We start from the raw sequence: 27,948 nt of genomic DNA, 5'->3' as shown, positions 1-27,948 counted from the left end.
ATCTGGGGCCTGGCTTCATCCCTTCGATGCTCTCTGTGCGACGAACCGGAAACTAGAACACTTTTCAATTGTCGCAGCTTCTGCCCAATGCCACACACGCATCTAGAAGCAACTTTCAGTAGGCTGCATCGCCTTTTTGCACTTCAGAAGTTCTTTTCACAGGCGCTTCCGCTCTGGGATCTTCACAGGGATCTTGTATCCGCCTTTCGTTCTTACGTTGCGGCGACTGGCAGGTCTTCCAGCTAGGCAGCTACTTCCTATTTATTTTATTCCCGACTGCACAGGATTTTTTTTCTGTGCTCTCTTTCCTTTCATTAGGTCCCTATATAAATTAGCCTGGGTCACAGCCTAGTTTGGCAGGCACCTCCTTGGCCAATCCCCCGCGTGGGTATGTGTCCATGACCTCGGATCACGGCACATATAGAGCCGCCTTCTTTAACGAATAAAGGTTTGCATTTTGTAACACACTGAAAGTAACCTTACCAACGATGAGAAATCGTCGAAGAAAGAAATGTAGCTGGAGCCGTCGTATTAACAGGGGGACTTGTCTGAATGCCAGTCGTCTTCTTGAAACATTGGCTTTATCGGTGCTTCAATTTTTCGTCGATTTGTCATTGTTTCAAGCCTATATTTTACGCTGCACATCGGTCTTAGTTTTTAACCGCAGAGATGTGCGTGGCATCGCTCAAAATGCTGTGCAGCAAAGTGGAGAGGATGAAAATGCTAGGCCAAGAAGTTGTGAGGGGAAGTGGCGAGGCGGTAAGGAACCGACGAGCACGTGTGGGAAGTGTGTATGCCGCGCTGTAGATTTGGGCCCAATTGAGCGTTTGGGGTTGTCTTTTTCAATTCCACTCATATTATCTATTGGCGCATCAAATTTGGGGTTTGCAAAAAGGGATATATATATAATTGCATTCAGAATTTTTTTTTTTGCTTCAGGTCGTTTGAATTGCTGAAGGGTGCTAATTAATGGGTAATTCGGGTTTAAGTTCCCTTTTAGAGCCTCTTTCCGGAAATAATTTAGTATTTTGAAGTCCCCACGTATTTAATAAACGATTTAGCCCTGGCCAATCCCCCCTTGTGGGTACATGCCAAATCTTTGAGGACATCATCATCATCATCAGATGTTCGGGTGGGGAGGCGCACGCCGGGGATTGGCTGCGATTAGTGATGTTCGCTCGGACGTGCTGGTGTTCTAGTTGAGACCACGTTAAAGATAGTGAAGACCAGCAGCTCCGCTGTTTCCTAAGGTGGCCGAAATTTTTAAAAAGACAACGAGGTCCTTGAAAATCCACGCACAGCCTTGAAAGTCCTTGAAACCCTTGAATTTTCGTTATATAAACCAGCATGAACCCTTGATCTGAGTCAACTAGCCAACCACCCACTGGAATGCGGAGGAGCGAGTTCTCGGCTGTGTGAATGGGAGGTATAGAAATTGGGTTCGTTGGTAGTGCGGCGTCAGCCGCGAACCCCACCGCCGGCGGGTTGAACCATGTAACCTTATTGTTGTTGTTCCTTTTTTTTTTGTGGCGCATACCCACTTGGGGGATTGGCCAGGATCGGGAGATATATTGGGGCTAATGTGCCCGATTTAGGAGACTAAATTTTGGAGAGAAAAAAAATATGGAACGGCGAAGTTCACGCGCTGGCAAGCTCCGCAGTAATCTTCATCGAATTGACAAGTGGGCACCACCTAGGAAAATGTATTACATACGACGGTATTTAAAAACCCGTTTTGTGATAAAAAAAAACATGCAATAAAAGTGCGTAAAAATGGTTACAACCATCACAGGTACCGTTCTCTGCCAAACGAAAAACAAAAAAACGACAATTTGAGGCTGGGTTTTTCTGTTGGAAAACATTTTTATGGCATTTATTTTGCAATTTGAAGTGAAATAAATGCTCAGGAACGAACACAGGAGACAGGGACAGGAAAAACAAATACAAAGGTTTAGAAAGTCTTTTTTTTTTAATAAAAAGAAAAGGCTGATAACACTGGTTGCTGACGCCGGCTGTAGCGCGTGGAGTTGACGTGTGCTTCTTTCACTGTTCTTCAAACGTCATTCGGAGTGTCTTGGTGCCCGCTGCTGCGTCCTCGCCGAGATGAACATCTTCAAAGCGGGTGAAGATATTCGGAAAGGGTCGACAGCTTATCGCGAACCGAGGCGCCTCGGTCCTGGTTTAATCCAGACCATGGTGAGTAAGCGGACATTTTTAGCGATCGCGGGGCCGCGGTTTAGAACACCCGGTATGTCTGCTAGGGTTAGTTGAGTGGCAGTTGGTGACACCGTGGAACTTAAAGTTTCAATTGCTGGTTGATTTTAGGCGCATCGGTTAATCCAAGGTTAGCGTCAGTGATGAGACTATGCTCGCGGTACCATGGTTCGCGCCAAATGTTTTTATGGAATTGCCGATTTACCGGCCGTGCCTATTATGACAGTGCCTATTCTCTCTAGAGCTCTTCTCTCCCCCGCCCTCCTCTTACGCTATTCTCCTTGTCTCGCTCCTGCCATGATGAACGCTGTGGAAGCTTTCTTCAATTCAATTTTCCCGCGCGTGTGATCTATTGGAACCACGGAGCAAGATGAACAGGAGCGCCGACTTCGCTCTCTCCGGCGGGCTCTTAATGTCCATAACTCGCGGAGCACAATGTAGATGGCGCAGCGAAAGGGACCTTAGCCGGCGGCGGCTAAGCGGCCGGCGTTCCCCGTGCGCCGGCGGGCGAGTTGGCGGAACGCATTCCGTCGGCTCTGTCGTCTGCTTCGGCGACGGTAGTTTTGGGCACGGACTGCTTTGGGCTTGCTTTGGCGCCGCTTCGCGTTCATTGCGCCCCTCCTTCGCACAGTTGATTAACTTGTTCGACAGCACCTTCCGGGTAACCCGGACCCGAAGGAATTGAGTGGCCGTACGGCAAAGATACGTTAAGGATTGGTTTCCATGGCGGGAAAACAAAATATAGAGACCACATACAAACATATGGCTGCTATACAAACACTACCTTTTGCGCGGTGCTTGCCGAAAATGTGGCTCCGTTTTGTAAATTTGGGAATACCAATTTGGCTCTGTTTTAACAGGTTTTACAAAAGGCGAAAGGAGTAACTGGTTCTGATCACTGGCGATTATAAAAGTTCCCTCAGCTTTCTCTCAGTTCTGCAACTTGCGTCCAAAACAGAGTGCGCCTAGAACACGGGCCGGCACTTATACGCTCATCAGAAAAGAATAGAAATGCGATAACATCACCCGCGACTGCCCGCGACGTAGCAATCTGCTCAAGATCAAGTCCCTGACAGTGCGGTCTTTTCACAAGCCTTCATTTCGCGATAACTCGCCGAAAGAAAAGGTTTAACGAGCCGGTTGTTTTGCTGGTCAGTCGCTTAACGAAAAAAAAAAAATGCCGGGAACCCTGGTAGGCCAAAAAATTGCAGCCATACAAATCGCAGCATTTTATTTGGAGACCGCGGTGTTATCGACGAGATAATACGACCGTACAGCGACAGTCAACATCGGGCGGTAAGTTGCGGCATGAGTTAAAATGAAGTATGCGTTTGATATTCTTGGGTTCCTTATCAAGCTGACAGTGTTTTTGTACAGTTGATACAACAGGGCAGCCGTCCAATTCAGTCATTGGCACAGAAATGTGCATCATTGCCGTTTGCCGATGGAGACTCCGGGCGACCCTCGTAAGCGTTGTTCGTGCGCAGAAGCAGCATAAATAATTAAGCACGCGGCCAGAGAGCGGGATAACAACAGAGGGTAACCTTTGCGCTGCATCGATTCGTCGTAAGCAGAATCACGCTAGACTATGTTGTGGCGTTCCATATTACTCTTGCTCATTTATTGGTGCTTCTGAAGTCGTCCTCGTTCAGTTGCGTCTTACATGTGCTGGGTTAGTACAATATTTTTAGTGGATATTCATAATGTCAGACTAAACGTTCCGGGAATAAGCGATCGCCATGTGTGCGGCGGCGTGCGCTTATCTGCGCCGTCTATTGCGGCCGCGCACGGGTGTTTAAATTCCGCGCGTGCACGCATGCCTCCTGCATAGTAGGACAGGCATAAGACAGACGTCGCTGCGCAAGAAAAGATGCCTCTGGGGAGAGCGAAGAAGGGAAGAGCCATGTACAGAGGCACAGCGACGAGAGGGCGAACGAAGGAGGAAGAGAGCAAAGGGAAAGCTGGGCGGCCGGCGGCGCGTGGACATTATCGGCCCGAGCAAAAGATTTTTTCTGGGCCACAGTCGGCGCTCCTCTTTATATCTTGCTCCGTGATTGGAACCTTTCGCTACCGTCTGATTTGGAATGCCGCCATTAGGATTAGGCACGGGCGCGAGCTCTTTTTGAATTTTTGGGTAAAAATATAACTTTCAACGCGTGTATTCTATTCGCTCTCGCAATCTCACGTCTATTTTGTGTCAAATATGCCTAATGTTTTCTTTTTGCTCAACAATGTTACGTATAAAGTATGCGCATGCGTGGGAGGGTGCGGGTTCGGTCGGCTGGCGATCAGCTGAGCGGCCGCTTCCGTCCCGGCCGCCGCCGCTACGCGAGGTGAACAACATAAACTGCGTTCCAATTCGCAGACAACTTGGTAGACAGCTTACGAAGCAGTCTAACTAGACGTCTAAAGGAATTCGAATTGGAACGGCGCAGCGGTCCCGCACGCAACACCAACGCAGACAACCTCGTAGCAGACATGTTGAGGAACGCCACCCGGAGGTTTCGTAAATATGACCGTTTTAAGTACAAAAATTACGTGAATTATAGATTAAGCAAAATAATTTTCACCACTAGTAAATTATACTTATCATTTCAATAAAAGGACGAGTGCTTTTGTTACATTATTACGCAAGATGGTGGCGCTGGCGTCACTTAATGTTTGCCAAGGGTGCGTACAATTTCCCCTTTTGACGGCTTCATTAACGTCTTCGCGGACAGTCCGCCAAGTTCCAGCAGTCTTCATTCCAGTGAACGAAGACTGCTTCGAGGAGACGGCATCAGTCAGCATCGACAACGATACAGGCTACCTTCCTGTCAAAACTAAGTGACGCCAGCCCCACCTTTTTGCGCATTATTGTTGTGACAAAAGCACTTGTTCTTTTATTGAAATATTTAGTATAATTTTCTAGTGGTGAAGATGTCTATTTATTTTTTAAATTCCGTAATGTTCGTAATAATAACGGTGATATTATTTACGAAACCTGTGGCTTGCGTGGCTCAACGTGTGTTACGAGGTTGTCGAAAATCCTCCCTGTTCTGTGGTTGTCGTCCTGTTCTGTGTTGTCGTCTGCGTTGGTGTTGCGTTCGGGAACGCTGCGCCGTTCCAATTTTATTGCTTTAGACGTCTACTTAGACTGCTTCGTAAGCTGTCTAGCAAGGTGTCCGCGAATCGGAACGCAGCCTTAAAATGGGCCTTGGGCGCAGCGCCAACAGCGGGCCCCGCGAATCACGCGATGCACTTCAACGTTCAAAGTATCTATAAACGTTGATGCACTTGGAGGGGCGTGTCGCCGGAGGTGTGTCTCCGGCACGGCCGCTGGATGAAAGGCGTGCGCTCTCATCCAGCGGCCGTGGTCTCCGGTCAAAAGGTTAACTTGCAGCCTCCGCGAAACCGCTGGACGAAAGTAGCACAGCTTTGCTTTAAAAATAAAAGCCGAATGAATGCCACCCCTGTCGCACGGGCACGGGTACAGGCGGCTGTCTCGTGAGAGTCAGGTGATCCCGGCATGTCCGACGGGTTAGGCGATTCAAGGTTGATTGCAGTCACGGTTTTCATTTGCTGGTTTATTCAGGCGCCTGTACGCATGTGGGTCTTCCGAGTTGCGGCAACTGCTACAAAATTTTCGGTTCCATAAATGCACTATTTTCCGGTAGTATTGCCCTAAAAGTTGCTACCTGCAAAATTTGGAGGCCGAAATATGCGTCGCTGCATCGTCAACGAAGATCAAAAACGCTCTTTTCAAACCGAAACTGGAAAGAAAGGGCGGCCATTACGGACGGCCGGAAGTGACGTTCTACTCAGGAATCGAGTGGGTGCAGCTGGTTTCTGTCCTGTGAGAAGACGGCGCGCATTCGATGTGTTTCGGGTCGTCCGTGTCTTCAAACATTTAAAACATGCACGAAAAGGGGTTGGGAAGTTCGTGCAACCGTTATTGCTTCGCTGTGAACTGCTGAGACGCGCGTATAGTCGTCCGGTAAACCGAAAACACAGGTATCGCGAGGCGTCGTGGAGGAGCTGGGAGCTAGGAAATGGGTACAGAAAAAGCAGTGTGGAGCGCTAGATGGGCGCTGGCACAGCCTGTATGCATTGTGCCGATCGAATCATCCTGTATTTGTGAGATAAAAGAGAAAAAAAAGCTACCGCGGGAGGAAAGCGTCGAAACATGCGGGCTAGCGCTCGGTTTCAGCGCGTTGTAAAAGTTCAAATCCAGAACTTTATTTTTGTTTACACGGGCACTTTTGTTCCTGTTAGCAGGGTGCCCGCGCCAAATCTTTAGATAACGATGCCTTGCAACGACGAAAACACCCCAGTGTCTTCGCTGGCGTCGTGAAACAAGTGACCTTTCCCGAGGCTGAATGCTACCAAATGTGCCCACCTTCTTTGTTTTTTTTTCCCGACTGGTGAGAGAAATGTTGCCCACAGCACTTAGTATGTATTTAATTGTTTTTTGACGAAGTTTGTTTGAACTGAACTTGCGCCTCGTTCTGTACTTGTTCCCGCCCCGACCGGCGCGATTACAGTGACAGCAGCGTATCGACTCGCGTCGGCCGTACTCGCGCTCCCGAAGAGTCGACCGGCCGCGATCGTGCAGTGGGCGCCACACAGCAGTCTGCCGTACTCGTTCACGGCCCGACCGGCCGCGACAACAGCGTCATCGTCTCGCGTCGGCCGTTCGTGGAGCCGCCCGGCCGCGATCTTGCAGTGCGCCTCACAACCGCCGTACTCGTTCGCCCGCCGACGCACTGACCAGCCGCGCCAACATCGCCTCGCGTAGGCCGTACACGCGACTCGCGTGCTCGTCGAGTCGACTGAGAGCCTGCTGCCACCGTCGCGAGCATGAAATCGGCCGTTGTGCAGCTGCTGTACTCGCTCGCCGACGGTGTATTGCCTCGCGTAGACCGGCCCCGGCACTCTTCGAATTTGCTCTTTACGTCTCGGTAACCGAGAACTACTTCAGCTTCTCGCATTACGGAAACACGTGAAAGCAATTATACATGCAAGTGGCACGAATTACACTGCTCACTCGCGTGAAGCCGAACGTAAAAGAAATACTGAGGAGAGGCGACGGCCGCACGGGAGTCCTGACTGGCACGTCACATCCGGAAGCTCGGCGCAGTGGCGACAAGTTGTAGCGATACTCCGCTAGGTGCTGTGTCGGCTGGCGTGTTTTTCGAACGGTTTTAATAAAAAAACTGCGCGTTTGTGGAGTTTAAAATTGGGTCACAAGATACTTTAGTGGTTCATACGTCACGTTGAAGCAGAATTTGGGGCAGGTAAATTTTCGTTGCAGTTGGCCTTTAAGCCTTCGGCTTGGCTGTAGGGTTAGCTCCACCTTCGGCAACGTGGCGGCGAGTCAACCAGCGTGCTTGGCGTGCATCGCAGAACTTTCGGTGTATTGACAAAAAGCGTAGCCTAGGCAGCTATGACATAAAGTTACCATAGATCATGTTGGTCGCGAGTTGGTTGTGTGATATGCTTTCATCGCTAGCCTGTTAAAAATATTCGGCTACGTGCGTCGCCGTGGCAGATAAATGTGCGAGCGTCGGCAGTGTGCCGTGTCGCTCACGGGCGGTCGCTATGTCTTCATTTCATGTCAAGTGTTTAGAGATACGCTTGACGGGCTTATCCGTAAACACGATATATCTTACACAGCACGGTGGCTGGCGCGATGTGACGGAACACTCCGATTCATCGTGGCCCGGCTCTCGCGCGCCAAAATGTGCTCCAGATAATTATGCTGTCGAGACTTACCATCAAGATCTGTTTCCGCACTTGGATCAACTGTAGTGATAACACAGCGTTCAAAATCGTGTCTTTGTGCGTCTCATCCTGCCATGCGTTTCATCCCTCGACGTGCCGTAGAGAGCGAGCCCACAAATGGCTCCCAAAACGTTGTTCTAATTTCCACCCCACCCATGGATATCTGCTCTTTGCGGCTGTCGAAGAGGCTCACTGCAGTTTGGGCCGGAAGCGCCATTTTGGCAGTAGGGCTCACTATTTGAGGCATTTAGCTTTACAGAGGCACTATTTGTGAATTAGCTTTGCTGCCTGTACGTGTTTTAGCCTGTTTGGTTACGATGGCTGCGGTGGCCTGAAGTTTTGCCTTTTTCTGTCGTTTATGTGATGGCTGAAGTTGTTCTTTTTTCTGTCATTTATGTGAAAGCTGAGATTGTTACATTGCGGGTGTATGGGTATTTCTGAAGCGCACAGGGGGTATTAAAAGAAATACGAACAGCACGCAGCCTCCGACGTGTGCTGCGCCGTCTGGCTGCAAAGTCGTTAAACTGCACGCATGCGTAGTTATTTTAGAGTGCTTGAGAGTGCAGCCTACTTTTATTGGAAGAGCTTGACCAGAAGCGACACCAATAATTTATTTTGGGGTGCTTTTTTATGCTGTGTCACGGCTGAGCAGGATGGAAGTACCTATTATCTACTATATTGTGGAGCCAAGCGCGCAGCAGGCTGATCGCAGCTAGCATGACACCCTTCAACGATCACCTTGTTCAGTGGCGACGTAGGGTGAAAAGACGCCTCAAAATATCATGCACACCTCCGTCAGGTGATGGCGATGGTTGAACGCGAAGTTTTCACGTGAAAGATTTTTCGGTTATCGTCTGTTTTCTAAACCCCTTTGACCATGTCGAAATAGAGCAGTCGGATAGACCAATGCCTCCCTTCTTTCTAGAGGATGCGGTGGATAGACGCTGGCTTCATAACGCGAGGGACCCAGGCTCGATTCCGGCCACGGAAAGCGTTTCATTTTTTTTCCACTTCGGAATTTTCGCGTTTGACGCCATCAGTGAGAACACCAAAGCTACGCTTAAATAAAAAACCGCGGTGGCTTCTTGATCAAGCATTTTACTTAAAAGTGGGCCAAACTCAAAGTTTATTGACCTTGCAGCCACATGGTGCAGCATGTGTCGGAGGCTGTGTGCTCCGTTGTTCGTATTTCTTTTAATCTCCCCTGTATGTTCTCTGGTTATTTGTTGTGTAGATACCTTTTTGTTTCCTTGGTTGATTTTTTTAAGGTTTGTTCGCTGCGTTGCGTATGTTAGTGCGGAGTGCTTTATATCGGCACGTGGGAAATTTGGCATGGTTGAGCCAACATATTTTTCCGTAGTTCCTCGTGAGTGTGTTTTCCCTAGTACTGGGCTAGTTCTTCCTACCACAAGGAGTGAGTCAGGGCAGAAAGAAGGGCCAAACTTGGGGGGAGACGCAGTGGTGGATGGCGTGTTGCAGGAGGTGCAGGAAATGACCGTGGTGTTCGCAGAGCATGCTCGGTTCGGTGCTGGTGGCCTGCCACGGCCCCAGTAGCGCCAGTTCTGGCATATTCCGGCTGTGGTGACCCAATTCGTACCAAATGGCGCAAGGCGCATCCTGTTTTCAATCAGTTTCAAGAACTTTTGAAGAGGTTTCAAAAACTTCTTGCAGAAGCCCCTTACCTACGGTTACTCAGGGCTTTCTCAGTGGTTTCAAGAACTTCTTGCAAAAGCCCCTTATCTACGGTTACTCAGGGCTTTCTCTGTGGCACCAGCTGTATGCTTTGTCAGTACACACAGGCTTGCCCGAAATATTGCTACAAGCTGTCCTCACAATTGTTACACCAGGCAGCTGCTTGTGGGATGCTCACTTCGAGTGCCCGCTGTTTGCCGAATAAATATCTTTGCTTAAACTGGTGCGCAGTTTAACAGATACTTAGTTGGAGAAGGGCTGGTCGCTGTCGAGTGTTCTGGAAGCAACCACTGAGCATGTCAATGGTTGACAGCTGGTGAAAGTTATCAGCCAGACAGCTAATTAAAGGGGCCATCTAGACAAAATAAGTTTGTTCTATTCGAAAGATTTCGTGCTTTGTAGTGCCCCAGTGCTTGTCCGGAAAAACTATGCTTTATTCACTGAGAAATTAATCATTTTAAGTTAAAATTTTGATTCTCTTGTCAAATTGTGCTTTCATGTCTGCAATGACATCACACGAACCGCTCTGCAGCCGATTGCGGAGCCTTGTTTACCGTTAGTCAGCTTAGATGGCGCCACCATACCGCAAATGGCCGTTTTCTGCCTTCACTTCGTTTTTGACCGTATTTGTACCTGGCTTGTTTTTGTTCAGGTAGAAAATAATCATTTCGTGAAGCATGGTGTTCGCTTGACAAATATGGTCACGTAAGACATCGTCGCTTGCGCCAATCGGCCAGTGTCTCCTAGCTGAGACAACCCCAAAGCGCCGTAGTACTGTGCAGCTAAACCAAGCAGAGTGTGCGCAGTACAGCTTCTATGTTTACATGTGCTTTCGTAACTCCCACTGTTTGTCCCACCAATCTTACTGATATAAAAAGAATGTGCCCTAAATTTAAGCGCAAATAGCTTGTTCGGCGAGCTTATAAGCTCTGCCTAATTTTCGTTTGCTTTTGCCGGCCACCGAAACTGGTCGATTAGCAGGTCACGGGTTCGATTCCTGGCCGCCGCGGCCGCTTTTCTGATGGAGGCGAAAAGCAAAAACGCCCGTGTGTACGAGATTTCGGCGCACGTTAAAGATCCCCAGGTGGTCAAAATTAATCCGGAGCCCTCCACTACGGCGCGCCTCATCGCCTGCGTTGCGTCGGCGCGTTAAACCCTACAATCAATCAATCAATCAATCAATCAATGGTCGATTAGCAATTTTCAGCCACATTTTCACTTTTTCGCCAGGTTTTTCATTCTGGTTAGCAGTAAAAAGCTGTACCTGGAGCGACCTGCGACCTTCATGGCTGCCATCTAGGGCTGATGTTAAATGCTGTAGGAGCACTCGAGGAAAAGAGTAGTGTCATGAAGATGGTCTTACTAAGGTACTCAGGTGCGGGTTTTGTTGAAACCGCTATGAATGACACCGTGCATAATTATTCACGCTGCAACAAGCCATCTATTGTGCCATTTTATGAATACTGGACCAAGAGGTACAAATAGCAGTTATTTACCTCAGGAAATGTGATTTCTATGTGTGGTAAATATTGCTAAGCCACAAGTGACAAAGCTCTAAGGTTTGCAAGCCTGTCAAATTGCCCTGCAGCTGTCTAAACAGCAACCCGCACACTATCGTCAAAGCACTTGATCTCCCAGATATGAAGCTGAAATTAAAACCTTTGCCACCTCCTGCTTGAACATCACTTTGACGGCACTATAAAAGACTCCCGAATACATATAACCCAGGACAAACCAATCAACGTAGCCATAAATATCCGTAGGAGCAATCTAAAGACACGAAAACTTGACACAAGGGCAGCAAGCACAAATTGCACACCTAAGGAGCATGAGGACTTGGACGCGCGTTTGCCTGAGGTGGCTTTCGTGACAAGGACTAAAATAGGTCAATGGGTTTGAAACCGGGCGCACCTAAACTTCGGAAAACTGGAAAATGCACTGCTGGATGCGACACCAGCTAACGCCCCTTCACTATCACAGTGCACGGCTGGGTGTCGAGAACGTCTTGTGGCAGCGTAATGCACGGCTCGGTAGAACCTTGGCGTGGCACGCACGGAGCAATCTGAGCAGTATAACAAAGGCCCTTGTCACCTTGTGTACAACATCGGTGACCTATAGTGCTAAGAAAAACGCACGCACTCGGCAACACTGCGCGCAGCTTCACTGCAGCGCTCGCACACAACTGGCAAGGGTCATGCTGAATTACGGCGTGGATAAATCTGCTCACGTATCAAATGCAGTCGCTGGAGTCACAAGCTGGTGGGTCTTGTGCACATTAGTGGTCTCAGTCCATCACATTCGCACGAGTGATGACAAACAGGTGGAAAGGGGGAGTCCCTCTTAGGAGTGGCGTTACCCGTAGCCGTAAAAGTGGTGTGAATTCAGCGCTTCGTTTTTTTTTTTAGTTCGGGGCAAAACATGCCTAAACTTAAAAGAATTGTTAAGGTGCACCTGGACTGCTTGCTGTTACAGGGAAATTCGCTTGCAAATGGCAAGAACGTAGCTCGATTGACTTCTCTACTGCCATTCTCCAATGATTGAAAAAGTTATGACTGTTCGTGGCCCATCACGGAATGGCCTTGTTGGAATGCCGAAATAAAAATGCCACCTGCCAATGATTTGTGTTAATTGGAACAGCTCTGGTGTAATCGATACCTGTTGGTGAGCGAAATAAATGCATGTAGCTGTTTCCTTTTAGTTGCTGCCGACGATCGAAATTGTCTCAAATTTTCCTTAATCCCTAGATATTTGTTTTTTGCATATGTGCTGCAAGCAGATCCTTTAATTGTAACACTTGGTTGTACCATGAAACGGCTTCATTAGCTTATAGGCTACAGTGCATGGCGATGCTAAGACTAAAAACTTGCATTCCAGCATGTTCCTTATGTTAGTGAGTAGTTGTTGGCCCAGCCCAGTCCCACTCTACAGGGATTCATTGCTCCTCTCACGGGGTTCTATGGCATGTTGTTTTACTCTAACTACTCATTCAGCACTGTCTCTCACAAAGAGTGGGATTGCATTTCCTTGCTTACTTCTTTATACGTGTTACTGGGGAGCAGCTAGGATGACTACCATTGCCTCTATTGATTTACCTGTTGAATTGTTGCAATCCTGTGACCAAATGAGGGTCAGCGTCGTTGGACAAAACATCATTGTGCGCCATTTGTTTTTTCAGTTGGAGGTAGGGAAGTTAACCAGGAGGGAGGTGCTTGTGTCGGAGCAGGAGGTGGAGGCTGTGCGTCAGCAGAGGGGGCACCTCTGGAAGTTTCGATCGGTGAGGCCCACCTTTTCAGCTCCCTTTATTTAAAAGCCAGTGGAAAATACCTTTTTATAAAAACTTGCAGTAGTATTCGGTGATGCCCAAATGTGCTAGTATACTAACAGGCATAACACATGTTGGAGTTATCTCATTACTTGGTTCGGCATGGAGTTGTACGCAATGAGGAGTTCCTATCTGTTGTCACTACATTGGCTTCTACGGGAGGTGTGCGGTTAGAGAAAATGGCTGGCGCTAGTGTTTCAATGGAACTTTCCTGAAACAAATTGTTCAACATTAGTCTGCTCAAACTACTGCAATTCTCAGCAGGTGCCGTGAGTAAATATCAGTCAGTTTTATAACAAACAACGTGAAGCCACTTCTTTTCAGCCATTTCAGTCACGTCACAAAGCTTCTGCAGACGGATGTTTTTGAGGATAACGGTGTTATTCTTTAAACTTTATAAAGTAATTCAGAAGAATGCAAAATTGCAAATTACAAACACTCGTTTTGTTTTTTGAAATTGTTTGGGCTGAGCCCTGACCAATCAAGAGTTGTCGGGCACTTTTTGACATTTCGGATCAAAGTAGTAGTGGAATAAATTATTAAATAGAATGGCGCGAGTCATGGAATGGCGCGCCCTAATTTGGATCCAGAAGATGGGCAGGGGTCCTTTATCTAACTTCTTTGGGGCCCCCAACTTATTTGGGGCCCCCACAGCCTTGCCCTCTGTGAGCAGTCGGGAGTTCTTGAACTGTTGGTCAATGAACTTGATGATTCTAGAGAAAGGGAGGCTCACTGTAAACAGACAAAAGAAAAGCCCCTGTTGCGAATATAATCGCCCACGGCGAAGTCCTAATAAAACCTTGATATGAAATCCTCCCTGAAGGCATAAAAAACTCGCGTTCATACATCGCACCCTGCTGTTTAACAGCCCCACTGTTAAAACGTATGAACACAGGAAATGTGTTCTAGCATATCACAGCATAACCTGGAATCCTATGAGGGACATCACTCATAGGTGGCGCCACAGTATGTCCTCAAGGCCAATAGTCATTAAATTCATTGGTGGCAAATTTAGAATAATGACAGGCAGTACATGCCAACTTTTGGACACAGTCGGTAGCAGACGAATTCAAGGGCTCCAGTTTTGAGGGGGGTGTGTTCCTTGTTGGGGTGAACTATGTGTAAACTGGAGTTGAAGCTGAGGGGCACTGTGACTTATAACTTCTTCAGAGCTGTGACTTTAGTGTTTCTAGTTGTTGCTATCATGTGCACAATAGCCATTGTTACCACTGATGTAATTGGTTTCAACTGCTCAGTAACTGCCAGATGAGATGGACTGACCCGCAACTTTGTCTGCTGTCGCGATATTTGCGTGGGAAAGAAAATACAGTCGAACCGGGATATATCGAACTACAAGGGGATCACGAATTAGTTCTATATATTGATAATTTGAAATATAAAATATGCCGATGTGAAGCTTATCCAAAAATTCCGCACATCACTTTCTGACAGCGGAAGAAGTATAGTAGCTTCCCGGTTTGTTCTTCAAAGCACAGAAAATACGAAACATAACGCGACAGTCACCGCACTTTATTTAGCACATAGAGGTCCATGAGCTTCGCTTGCTTTATCTTCAGCATCACGAACTGCCTTTAAGCTTACAAACGCCATTCAAACAAAAAAGCCCGGCGCCGTCCACCACGCTGCCGCTGCCACGAATTACGTTGAATGCTTATATAGGTGGTTGGGAACGTCTCAAGGGTCGCTAATAAGGACCGCTTATTTGGTAACAGCGATCCACACCGCGATCGCCGCATCGGTGTGATGTGCCACAGTCCGCACGTTGTCAACACTTATGAACTTGTGTGCTGTTGTGGCATCTGGAATGGCGCATGAAAATGTTGACAGATTTCTAATTCACTCTCAAGGCACTCAGCTGTCTTCTTTTGTATACGAACGCCTTTCGATTGGAGCCGCAACGAAACCACTTTGCTGAACTGTCTGGAACACGTGCATGCCATACTCCAGAACGGTCGAAGTGCGCTGCTGTCGTCTTACGTCAGCTTGTTCGGCAGTGTCGTTCCAAAACGTGCTGCGAGTCATTTCGAATGCCTTTGTAACCAACAAATACTTTTCTATGACCTGTACCGGTCTTAATGATGTCCGCCTTCGTCGCTAGAAATCCAAATTCTTCCGTTTTTCGTTTTTTCCGTGACCATGGCTCCGAAGACACGCTACCGCGAACAAAACACGCACCACATCTCACCGGTCTCCATGCCAGAAGAGCCGCCATTCGGTCACAACACTTCCATCACTTCCGTCGGTTTCCCCTCACCCTCCGCTTTCCCAACCAATCACTCCCTGCAGTCTCATTGTCATGAGGCTATCCCCATGCTAACGCATCGAGCAGGTGGTGAAGGGCACCCAAGCGAAACGACGCGCGTGAAGTCATCATCATCGCCCACACCTCCATCAGAAGCGCATTTGCACAGGCACTTGCGGCACGCCGTTCGATGCATCGAATGTGACAGTTGGCGAGAGTTCGATACATGCGTACAAAAGTGCTATACTTTCGCATTGCATTTCCCAGGGGATGCTTGGACTGTACAATACTTTGATATATCCGGGTTTGATATATCTGGGATCAACTCTATGCCTTCTGCTGAACTAGGGTGAATCTGACATTTGATACGAATGTTTTGTTATTGGGCATCAGGGCATCGAGGTAAACATCTGTTGTGAATTAGAGCTTGTTGATTTTCTAGCTTATATGATCGCATGGCATGAAGTGGAAGCAATGGGGGAAGCACATTCCCCTGGTCCTTCTCACTTACTCATTTTTACCCTCATTGTTGCTCTTCACGTCATGTGATCTGTTGGAAGGCTGAGTATGAAGAAAACATCTGTTGCATAGAGTGCTTAACATGTAAGGCAGTTTACACACAAAGGCTGTGGGATACATATTTCAGGTAACGTATTGGCCAGCCAGACGAAACAGTTTCAGTATGTAGAATTCGAAACTACAAGAATCGCATGCTTCCATTGTGTTGAAAAGTAGCAGTGAGAGCGCTTGATTTTTTTTTGGATAGCATGATTTTAGCCCAGTCTGCCACAAAAGATGTTTTATGATATGTGCTAACCTTGTGCGTTGTCCTTCTGCCTTGGCATGGAACAGCTGGGTGACGAGGAGGCCAAGTATGGACAAGAGGTAAGTGGCTGCAAACAAATACCGGGGTGTGGGCCTGACTTCTTGATCATGCTTGCCTTTGTGCTCTTCAAGGAGGGCTTTTATTTTAGTGGACACATTGGTTACTTGTCTGAGCTTGGTTACTTGTCTGAGCTAGTGGGGCCGTGTTTATTAATGTTAGGGCTCTTCACATGCTTGGGCTTCTTCAGTCGCTTGTAGGAAGGTGCCAACTGTGAGCTATGGAATGTTTTGTGAGCTATGAAATAGTTTGTGAAAAATCTGGGGACACATGTAGTACAGTGGAATCTGAAAGCCATCAGGACAGCTCCGTACACTTAACCAACAGGTGGCGTTGCTGTGTGTACAGCAGATTCTTAATTCTACCCTGTTGGGACCACTAAAGTGTGGCTGAATTAAACAGCAAATTCAGGTAACCAATGTTGAAGTACATTGTTTTACTATACACATCAGTACCTTTAGGTGGTGCTATTGACAGAAATTTGTTTTTGTATGTATTTTGGTTGAAAAAGAAGTAAAGCAACTGAAACCAGTCTTTCCCCTTGCCGTAAGCGGCCTCTATGAAGTCTCTTTTCTGTGGCAAGATTTGTCCCGGAACACTATTCGTGACTTTGCTTTGATTCTTATCGGATAGCTCCAAATGCACAAATGCCTTGGCTTGTGTACCTTTTTTGTTTTTGCAAGCAGGGGGTGTTGAAAAAATCAATTGCTATCGACATTTGTAAACCAAAGCCGCACTCAGAGAAACAAGGGTGTCGGTGTTTGACGTTTTTTCTGAAAACGGCTTTGTTTGGTTTTAGAGTTCACTGAAAAGGGGCTGCCTTTTGGTGGAAAGCCTTCACTTAAAAAATTTCAGTGTACATGCACTTCTGTTTTATACTTTCTGAGAGGATGCACTAAATATTCCAAGAGTTCAAGACTCCTTCATATCCTCCAAGCAAAGCCACGGAATTGTGTGTTTAGTCTAATTTTGGAAGATGCAAATGAGAACATTGTAGGTAATGGCGAAACCAGGCTCGCTGCAAAAAACCTGTGAGTTGAACATAGCGTGTTCAGATACTTGCAGCACTGAGAACTGCTTGTTGCTTAATTGGGCCAGTCTGCCATGCTCTTAATGTCACATGCGTGTGCACCTGTAGGTTCTTCGAACCCCCCGCCGCTTTTCCCCAGTCTTCTTCGGGAAGGTATGTCTCTAGTTCTTTCATCTGCCTGCAGTCATTAAGCTTGGCACCTTTGCTTACGCTCTTGCGCCCTTGTAGGGCTCTCAGGACGCTTGCTAGGCTGGTCCTGTTTGTTCTACAAAAGTAGTTCGTGACCGGCAGTCATGGTTTTTTTTTATCACATAGCAGAATAGCAAAAAAAAGTTTTGTTTTTGTTTTTGTAATTTTCTTTCATGTTTTGTGCTCCTGTGGTAACTGGGAAAGTTGTGTCCATTCACGCCTGTCTCGATGACGAAAGGGGCTCTGACCGTCGATGGTGGACGGTGGACTTGATGTTTCCCTTTTTTGGTGCTCTTATATCTTGCACCCAACTGCCATTTGACTGGCTTGCCAGGAGAACGAAAAACCTAGGTCAGAAGCTATTTGAGCCATTTTGTGAGCTATTGAAAAAAAAAAAAACTGCCGATTGAGGTAACTTTTTTACCTAAAACTTAAATGGCTTTCGACAAAAAAAAAAAAAGAGCAGAAGTAAGACTTAAAAGCTAGTTTTATATGAAAAAAAAAACCTACTGTAAAAGGGGGTAAGATGGTGAATTCAAGGAAACTTTACAGAGTTAAAAATGGGGCCTCTGAATTTTTAGGTCCCAGCGGGCCATGCAGAAAAAACACAAGTTTGGTTCATTCGAAAGATTGCCTCGTTAGAATCATACTGACACCACTTTTAACACACACTTCGCTCAAATCAGCGATAGAATTATAAATATAAATATAAAAAAAGGGAATGGCCATGCGACCCACTAGCTCATTTCGCAACAGAACCTAAGATGTCATATGTGCCCGGCTGTCCGATTGGCGTAGGCCGGCAAAAGCAAACGCAAATTAGGCACGGCTTGTAAGCTTGCCGAAGGAACTATTTGCGCTTAAATGTAATGGATATCCATTTTATAGCCGTACGAATCTTGCGGTAAGCAATGAAAGTTACGAAAGCTGATGCGCACTGCTGTTGGTACTGGGCGTACTATGCTTGTTTCAGCTACACAGCAGTCCACTGCTTTGGAGTTGTCTTAGACGACACTGGCCAATTGGCGTAAGCAATGTTGTCTTTTGTGACCCTGTTTGTTGAGGATACCCCATGTTTTATGAAACGATTACTTTCTGCAGTAACAGAAACAAGAAACAGTGAACAACGGTCCGTGGGTGAGTATGGTAGCGCCATCTGGACGACTGATGCCAAGCAAGGGTGCAGAGCCGAATGACGAGTGGAAGTTCGTTTGGATGCACGCACCTATGACTTCATTACTGACGTCACAAAAACCCATGATTTGGTGGGAGAATCAAAATTTTAATCTAAATTGATTAATTTCTCAGTGAATGCAGCATCAATTGCTGCCGGACAAGCACTGGGGGAACTATAAAACACGAAATCTTCCTAATAAAATTAACTTGTTTTGTTTGCAGAGCCCCCTTAAAGGGGCCATGCAGACAAAATACAAGTTTGTTTTATTCGAAAGATTTGGTGTTTTATAGTGCCCCTAGCACTTATCCGATACCAAACGATGCTTTATTTACTGAGAAATTAATCAATTTAAGCCATAATTTTTATTTTCCTGCTTAATAGTGTGTTTATGATGTCTGCGATGACATATCCAGGGGTAGTACTGAAGCGAGCGTAAGTATGCGGACAAGGGCTCCAGGGAGCGGCGGAATGCCTTGTTTGTTGTGAGTCCTCCTAGATGGCGCCGCCATACCACTCAGGACTGCTGTCCACCCTTACTTTGTTTTTAACTGTATTTGTGTCTGAATGTTTTCAATCGGTCGATAGTAGACGTTTCGTAAAATATTGGGTATGCTCATGCTCGACAGTCACAAAAGATGTCGCTTATACCAGTTAGCCAGTGTAAGCTCAAAGCGCCGGATGGCTGTGCAGCTATAACCGGCATATAGTGCGTGCAGTACACACTGGTGCTTCTATATTCACATGTGCGTTCGTAGCTTCCATTGCTTACCCCACCCTTCTTACTGCTGTACAAAGATTGTGCATTAAATTTAGGCCCAAATAGCTCGTTTTGCAAGCTTATAACCCCTATTTTATTTTCGTTGACTTTGCTTGCCGCAGCCAGTCGCACAGCTGGCCATAATACGTCATAGGTTCTAGCGTGGGAAATGAGCTAGTGGGTTGCTTGGCCATTCTTTTTTTCCCCCTAATTATATAGCTTAATTAAGCGAAGTTATCATTAAAAGTGAGGCAACCTTTCAAATGAACCAAACTTACATTTTGTCTGCATGGCCCCTTTAAAATGAGCTGACTTGTTGGTCTCAGCCCGAGGAGCGAATAACCAACTGGCCACCAGTATGGTCCTCCTGGCTTGTAACTTTATAGCCTCTAAAGTGTTCGGAGAGATGAGGGTTGTCCTAAAGGAGGGAATTATTGATCACTGGTTTCAGTATATGCATTGGTGAGTGCAAATCGAACTTTTGTCTTTTGTGTCACTTCTGAATTGAAGCGTGAAGTTTCCATCAGTGGAATTCCAGTGACTGCTGTCCAATCTGACCAGTGTCCGCTGTCCAACGAAGTTTGTTACTTTGAACTGCACTCAAAATTTTCGTTCTCCATGTTTGATCCAAACAAGTTTTTATTGTCGTAAAAGCATCATAGCAAAGTATTAATACCCACAACGCAATAATGTGTGACCTTTCCTAACCCTTCATGCAGTTTTTGAATAGCGCGTTGAAATTGACGGAATTGTTTACACATTGTTAGACTTCAGAAATTTTAGTGCGAAATTAAAATTAATGCCGCCTGTTTTTTTTAGAAATTCCTTGAGGTTACCCCCCTATATAAAACTGACTTTCATAAGAGCTGAAGGACATGCACCCCACAAAAATCGGTTGTCTGTCCCTTTAAGTTAGTCTTTACTATCTACTTCAGCATACCTAATAGTCCACGTGTAGCTTTGGTGAGTATCAGCTTAAGTTGACTATAGTGCGATGTGGTTACTGCTGCAATAGGCATTGGGTGTTTTAAAGCTGACCGCATAGGTAGCAATATGCGCATTTTCCTGAGCCAAAAAGTTTAAACGCTAATACGTACAGTGCTTCTACAGGGATAGCAAAACTTGGTAAATTTAAAAACATAATCGTTACTCCCAAGAATTAGTGTGAAATACACAGTTGCATTGTCAGATTACTGAGTTACTGGTTACTGAGTTGAGAATTGATTGGTTGATGCCCGTGCATTGCTTGTTAATTAGCAAAAGTGAGATGTTAACCAAGGAGTGGGCTAATTAAGTTGCTCTTCGATATCTTACGGAGAAACAGCGTTGTCAATTTGGCCATTTTTTTTTAACTTGCAACTCCAAGGCCTTCCCAAGCAACCACGGACGTCCGTTGGACGTCCGAAATACAGCCGGACATCCAAGGCCCAGTTTGGACGGCCACTGTACGTCCATTTTTGGACGTACATTTTCGGACGTACAGTGGACATCCAGAAACGGATGTACAAGTCCGAATGACATCCGCCAACGGACGTAAAAAGTTACTATGAAGCATCAAATAATGGCGTAAATTGAATATAAAAGCAAAAACAAAAAAGCTACTGCGCTTTTCAATTAAAAAGATTTTGTACATCAACAACCTGGCTTGTATGCTACAAGTTTCATTTGCATATTTCTAATATTAAGCTTAATTTTTTAATTGTTTTGAAGCACTTCACCAACTCCAAAGACGATCTCTTTGGGGAAGGATATATAAGAATTGAGAACCGCTAACGAAACGTGAAGCAAGTTCACTGTGTTCATGTATGCCGTCTGCCCGGTAGTGCGCTAGCCTTGCGCGGTGTACTGTACTGTTCGTTGTAAGAACATTAGCTTGTCATTATGTGATTCTGTAAATTTTTACTGAACATCCAAAATACAGCCAGTTTCGGACGTCCGACTGGACGTACGGAAGTGTTAAAACCGGACGTCCAACGGACGTACATGGTACGTCCATCGGCCCTGAAACGGACGTCATACGGACGTCCGCTAGAGCCGGTATGGACGTACGGCGGACGGACGACGGACGTCCGGTGGTTGCTTGGGTTCTACCCTGCTGAAAGTCGAATGAAAATGTAATTGCCGCATTGTCTACTTCGTTTCGGTTCGTAACAACACGATGTTGTTCTTTTTGCGTAGCTTCATTAGAGTTGGCAAAATATTGGTTCCAGCTCTTGGAGATGATGCAAAATTCACTGCCTGCCATGTGCATTTGGAGGATGCTATGAGTAGTCACCGATGCTGGCATGCCTGCTTCCGTTCTGTCACCCACTTCACATCCAGCTAATAGTAATGGCCACCTTTTTGTCAGTTTCGGTTATGAAAATGCCGATTTCCATCGGCCACTTGCAGCACGTGTGTTGCTTTTTCGAACGCAATGTTTTGCGGTTGCCGTTCCTCTTATGTGAACTACAGTATTTTTTTAGGTTGTTGAAAATTTTAGTGCAGTTGGCCTTTAATACCTTCAGTGGTGCTCAGCTCTTTAGGTTTTTCTTCATGTGCATGGACAAGCAATTAAAATCCTGATGGGGCTAAATCTTTAAATCTAGGGATGGGCGAATATTCGGTATTGTCGAATATTCGACCGAATAGCTCTCTATTCGTTATTCGCTTCGATCCGAATGCAGGTATTCGATATTTTCGAATTATTCGATGCTCCCGAATAGGCAGCTAAAAGCCAAGCTTTTCGGTCAAGCTTTTCGAGAGTTACCCCAGGCTTGGCTTAAGACCCACCAACGCGGACATTTTTATTATCAGTGCCGGCACTGCCGAGTTGCTGCCTTGCCTAGAGGTTCGACGAAGCTCTCGGCCGCCAGCACACTTTAGGTTAAAAAAAAAGGCGGCACTGAAACGACACCGCTCCGAACATAGCGGCACCAAGCCAGCAGACTTGTACAGGCCGCCATTTTGAATAGGCATGCCGCCATTTTGAATAGGCTCGCTCATTGCGGCAGTACGCCGCACTAAGCGAGCCTATTCAAAATGGCGGCCAGCCACTTGCGTTTTGCTTGGCTACGGCCGAGGATACTAGTGGCTACAATACTTCTTTTTTTAGCGGAGCTTCTAGGCGGCGCTTAACTCTGCGAGTTTCTAGGCGGCGCTTAAACTTGTGAATGAGCAGCCGGCGGAAACTGCTGCACCTAGAGCATGTGGCGCAACAGGCATTTCTTCATGAAAACTTGTGAATACAGCAAAGGAAAGCTGTGTGTAAGATTTTGCAATAAATGTTCAACTGGTAATAGTTTTACACAATGCTGTGCCTACGTGAGTTCTAATTATTAGAAAAAATTGTGTACATTAGTCAGGTCACAAGTTGCTCGTTTGTCTTTGTGATTTGCAATGTGTACTATTCGAACTATTCGATTCGAAATTATTCGACCAAATCACTATTCGCTTCGAATTCGCTTCGAACCTCAAAATCTATATTCGCCCATCCCTATTTAAATCTTCACGTTATGGAGGATCGGGCAGACTAACGGCGCAAATTTAGCAGTGTCCTCGAAGGGCCTAGGAGACACGGCATCGTGTGTTGTTATGGAGGTGATGGTGATATCAATGTTTTCTTGTGTCACTTGTTTGAGGGCTCCTTTTTGCAGAAGACTTCCTCATTCTGAAATATAGACTATCTTCTTTGGCACATTGCTGTGTACTGAATTTTTTGGGCCTGGGTTAATTAAAGGAGCACTGACACCAATTTTCGGCGTTAATATTATTGCACAGTTCGCTTCCTTCACTCAACAGAATACCCTGGCTGAAATATGAGCGGCCTGCGACGCGAAGAACATAGTTCAATTGGATCTCATTTATCGCGCCGACGGAGCAGCGCCCGGAGCGGTACTCGGCAAATGGACATCAGCGTGACATCACCCCGTGAAGCCAAAAGAAGGGACGCGACAGCGCTCGTCAAAAACTCGTGACGTCACTTCACGCGCGCGGCCCCACAAGCGGCGAGCGGGCGCAACACCCTCTCAAGCGGGCGCCTGTGACGGCCGCACAAAGCGGTGAGGTCAGGCCAGTATTCTGTCATATGCGCCGTTCGGGATGAAAGCGCGGGAATTTGAAACAAACGATTTAAAGGCCATTCAATGTAATTAGCTATCGCGTGCTGAAGTATTTGAATTGCTGTTTCATGTTCGCCAGACCATTAAGCATCGATAAAAGCAATAAAAGTGTAACATAAAATTTTCGTGTCAGTGCTCCTTTAAGATAAATGGCGTCTGTTAATTTTTCTTTTGTATTGGCGCAGAAAACTTCAGTAATTGTGTGCATCCCTAATTGTTTATTTTTTACCCCGCCTTCTGTCCCTACCAATCTTACCAAGAGTTCTGACTCACTGGATGCATAGTGGGAGATTCAGCATTGAAAGTGAAGAGATCCCTGAACTGTGGAAATGTTCCAGTTGCATTTTCAGCTGGAAATATACAACTGAATTCAGTTCAATAATCCCTGTTAGTGAGACACTTTACCGTTAAATTTTTAAAAATTCTGATAGAATTGTGGATTGTAACATTTCATTGTCAGGCTAAAGGGGGTGCTAGAATAATATCATTTAAAGAACCCTGTTTTTATAAATATGTAATGCAAGGGCAAGTTCTGCCGCAATTTTACTGTGATACATCAGCAGGAAGAGAGAAACTAGGAAGAATGATAACATGTGACCAATATTAGTTTTAGCAAGCCCTAAAAGAAGTTTTCACCACCTAGCGTTAGTGATCAAAAGCTACATAACAAATTCAGCGGCAAAAAAAAAAATGCTTATGATGGTACTGAGGAGCTCCAGCATTAACCAGTACGCACGTTTACTACTTCGCACTCTGCTGCAATATTTCCAAAGTGATTTTGAAAAAATTCAGCAGTGTTTACGGGTAGGAATGCAAACGCTGAGCAACTATGCCCCAGTACCTACACACCCCTTTACAGCGCTGTACTATCACAAATGCCAGCATACAAAGCAGCAATCAGCGTATGCAGTAGCTAAGCAATGGCGCCACAGTACTACCGAGCTGTTTCACTGTGCAGTTCCCATTGCTGAGGTGATGTGACTTCTAATATGATTTGTGTTGAGGCCAATGACGGAGGTCACTTTTCATGCTCACTTTTCACAGTTAATGAAACATATGAGGCTTTCCCTTGCCTGATAGCTCCTTGGTTTTGGGTGCAAAACATCTTTGGGCAGCAAACATTTTTTAGGCCGACCACATACCTTTGCAAAATGAAAATTGAATTATCTTGTCGTATGTGACAAGTAATTTGAACCCACTGTGGCAGCTCTGTGGCCGACTAATTGTGCTGCTCGGCACAAAATTGCAAGTTTGGTTACAGTCTGCGGTGGCTGTTTTTCTGGTGGGAGGAAAAAATTAAAACGGCTGTGTGTCATGAATTCGGCCCCAATGCCAAAGTCCTCAGGTGGTCATTAATTAACCATAGGCCTCCATGACAGTGTACTCATTGCCCAGGTCTAGCTGATAGCAGCATAGTTGATGTTGAATGAACTGTGGTATGCAGGTTCCATTGAGATCATTTTGAGAGGAGGTAGAAGAGTGAAGCAGAGACGAGTAATATATGCATGTCGCTAAAGCATGCAAAAGCTACGGCAAGCGGTGTGTGCAGCTACATTGCAGGTGTGGATGGAAAGCCCTTGTCCACATCCACTAGTAAAGAGCCAGCAGTTTCCTCTTTTTCCTGTGGAGAGGCGCTGAGTGTGTTTGTTCCGTGCCAGGTGGACCCTTCTTTTCACTGTTGTTCGGCCCACCAGCAGACCTGGGAGGTGATCGACCGCCAAAATGAAGGCCGGGGCGACACTATGGTGAGAGCCTCTTTCTCTTGCGGCCATTGGGCTTGTCGATATCCTTATTCAAGATAAGTGGCATGTGTGTTGGGCCAAAGCAACTTATCTTCTCGCTGTGAAAAGTAATGCAATTACAAAACACCATGGCTTCACTATACACGGCAGGGTTTTTGCATTACCCCAGCACATAAAAACACAGGCAAAAGTGTGCACAGCGGCTACTGTTTATCTCTCTGCTTGTCTCTTTCTTACCCTGACATGATTTTTGGTTGCCAGATATTGCATGACTGTTGGCCTCTTCTTTTGAAGCTCTAATTAGTTTTTGCTTTTCAACGTGTTTAGCGGTTGTCCTTAAAGGAGCCATGAAGACAAAATACAAGTTGGGTTTATTAGAAAGACTGCTAACAATGATAACAATGATACCAATATTATCGCAATCTTCAAACAAATAATGGAGATATTAAAGGAAACGTGTGAAGCAGTCGCGACCCCCAGCCAATTTCCCGCAACTTTTCTATGACGTCACACCTTGTTTGTGCGATTGGCGGCCGCCTAACTCACCTGTCGCGACGACACATGACTGGACATCTGTAATGGGGCCTCTAGTTCCATTTGACCACATCACTTGAATGCTAACGTGCAGTTAACGCACTAAAAATTGTTTTATTGTTGGCCCGTATGACGTCATTCTTGCTCATAACACGTCACTGTGGCGCAAAATTTGAAAGTTTTTAAATAATTCTTGCTTTTTTTTCGTTAAAAAACATATTTTGTGGCTGTAATGGAGCTGAGTGAGATACTGAATCCTAGTTCTTTCACATTAAACGAAGTTGTATTTTCTATTCATGGCTCCTTTGCTATGCTTGTTAATATCCATTCATGGTTGCCTTCATTCTACTGATTGCCTTGGAGGTGGCATGAATGAAAGACAAGCATTTTGCTGGACGAACGATGAAATATTTGTGGTTTATGATAGGTTCATCCTGCTGATTGCCTTCAAGGTGGTATGAATAAAGTGCAGGCATCCTGATGGACAAAGGATAAATATTTGTGGTTTATATGATCGGTTGTGAAATGTCGTTACCGCACTTATCACTTTATTGTTCATTTGCTAAGAATTTTGTAAGCACATTGTAAGCACATTTCGCATGTGCCAGAAAAACAAATGACGCTTAAGCCTAAGCTTTTCTTTTTTGCCTGGCAAGAAAAGCCATATTTTTGCTGGGTATTGGGTATGAGCACAACAGTTCAGAACAGAACAGAACAGCTGTTGGGAAGGCATTCTGTCAACAGACGTATGTGCCTTATGTAGTTTATCTAGTAGAGATCTGTGAATATTTGAGTTTGGAGCCAATCTAAGGTGATACCTCATCACTATGGCTTCTTCGTTCATTTCCTATTCTTTGAGTTGAAGAAGGAGAGTCATCACTATCTGGACCAATCAACCTGCAAACTTAATAAATGCTTCACCTTGGTCCTATGCTAATGTTTTTCACTACATTTTCTCCCGATGAATAGGTAGAAATTATGAGGGATGCTTGGAACTTCCTAAGAATGTGAAGGGGGAAAGCGTAGTTGGACCTTCTGTTAATCTGCTGTGTAACTTTCTGTTGAGCTTTCATGTTGCTCTTGTCAGGACGATAACCATTTCCTCTCGACGGCGGTCATGACAAGTGGCATCTTGAGGCGATGTTGCGACGATAATTGGAACACTTCATATTTTTTTCCTGGGTGAACCACTGCTCGGTTCGCTCTCAAACTTCAAACGAAGGTCGCATTTTGTGGTCTATTTTGTTTGACACCAGAACAACGGCAGTACTTGCCTGTTTATTTTGGAAATAAAAACGATTTTTGCCTATGGGAAAACGGTGGCGGATTTGGACGTGCGAGCCAGTGCAAGCTGATCTTGGGACTACGGCTTCGCCTGGGGTATGCAGAGTGAAACGGATGATGGGGATTCAAGCTCCTTCCAAAACAGGAAAGAGCCAAGTGGGATATCACAATCAGAAAATGTGAAAGCAGGTGAGGAAACAAATGCAACGTTTGGCAATGATGAACCGTAGGAATATTTTATGATTGGTATCAGCTGTTATGCAACTATTTGTGATCATCGTAAACTAGGGATGAAGGGGATTTTCTGATCGTCTGCTGCCCCATTTGGCTCCATCCTACCGTGAACCCCCATCTGTTTTGATCTGCATACCCTAGGTGGTGCCGTCGTTCCAAGATCAGCTTGCACTGGCTCGCATGCCAAAATCAGCCACCATTTTCCCGTAGGGGAAAATCGGTTTTATTTATTTTCAGAGTAAACAGGTGAGCCCCGGTGTCAAACAAAATAAGGCCACAAAATGCGACCTTCATGTGAACTTTGAGCAGGAACCGAACCACGGTTTGCTCACAAAAAAAATTTACAATTATCACTATAACACGCTGTATACAATCAATCAATCGATCAATTGATTTAGAAAGAGGTCATTCAGTGGAGCTATGCTCTGTGTTATGTTTGCCCATGGTTTGAAGGCTTCTGGTTGTGTAATGCCTGAAATGGGTGCACAGTCCCACAGGGTGTGCTGGACTCGCGCGTATTTGTTAGCACAAAAAATATGAGAACACAATAGAGTTAAGAATACAGACAGGACAGGCGCTAGGTCTGCATTCTTCTGTAGTACGTGTGAAAAAGACGAGAACACATTAACTCTTTCGCTACCGCCAGAAAATTGACTAACTTTAGGGGTCCAAGAAAACATTTTTTTTCCTGCTAAAAAATTGGTTAGGCACTAATTGCAGGAAAACAAAATGCAGATTATTTAACGGCCTTTCCAATAACACCA

General features: G+C 45.8%; 1 protein-coding gene across 6 annotated transcripts in view; it reads left to right on the top strand.

The window, feature by feature from the left end:
* Positions 1-2,039: 2,039 nt before the first annotated feature.
* Positions 2,040-27,948, top strand: part of LOC144139582 (uncharacterized) — a 141,496-nt gene continuing 115,587 nt past the window's right edge. For 2 of the 6 annotated variants that reach the window (XM_077671893.1, XM_077671890.1), the window contains exons 1-4: positions 5,844-12,943; positions 16,107-16,139; positions 17,276-17,320; positions 25,049-25,135. In XM_077671893.1, the coding sequence (XP_077528019.1) occupies positions 12,545-12,943; positions 16,107-16,139; positions 17,276-17,320; positions 25,049-25,135 (564 nt within the window). In that variant the 5' untranslated portion in view covers positions 5,844-12,544. Of the gene's footprint in view, positions 2,197-5,839; positions 12,944-16,106; positions 16,140-17,275; positions 17,321-25,048; positions 25,136-27,948 lie in introns of those variants that run through there. The other 4 variants (XM_077671910.1, XM_077671913.1, XM_077671897.1 and 1 more) reach the window with 4 other exon arrangements.

Source organism: Haemaphysalis longicornis, unplaced genomic scaffold (assembly GCF_048455015.1).
Source record: "Haemaphysalis longicornis isolate Haplotype H1 unplaced genomic scaffold, Haemaphysalis longicornis Haplotype H1 scaffold_1, whole genome shotgun sequence".
NCBI classification, from domain to species: domain Eukaryota; kingdom Metazoa; phylum Arthropoda; class Arachnida; order Ixodida; family Ixodidae; genus Haemaphysalis; species Haemaphysalis longicornis.
This window is presented reverse-complemented; position numbering and strand designations above follow the sequence as displayed.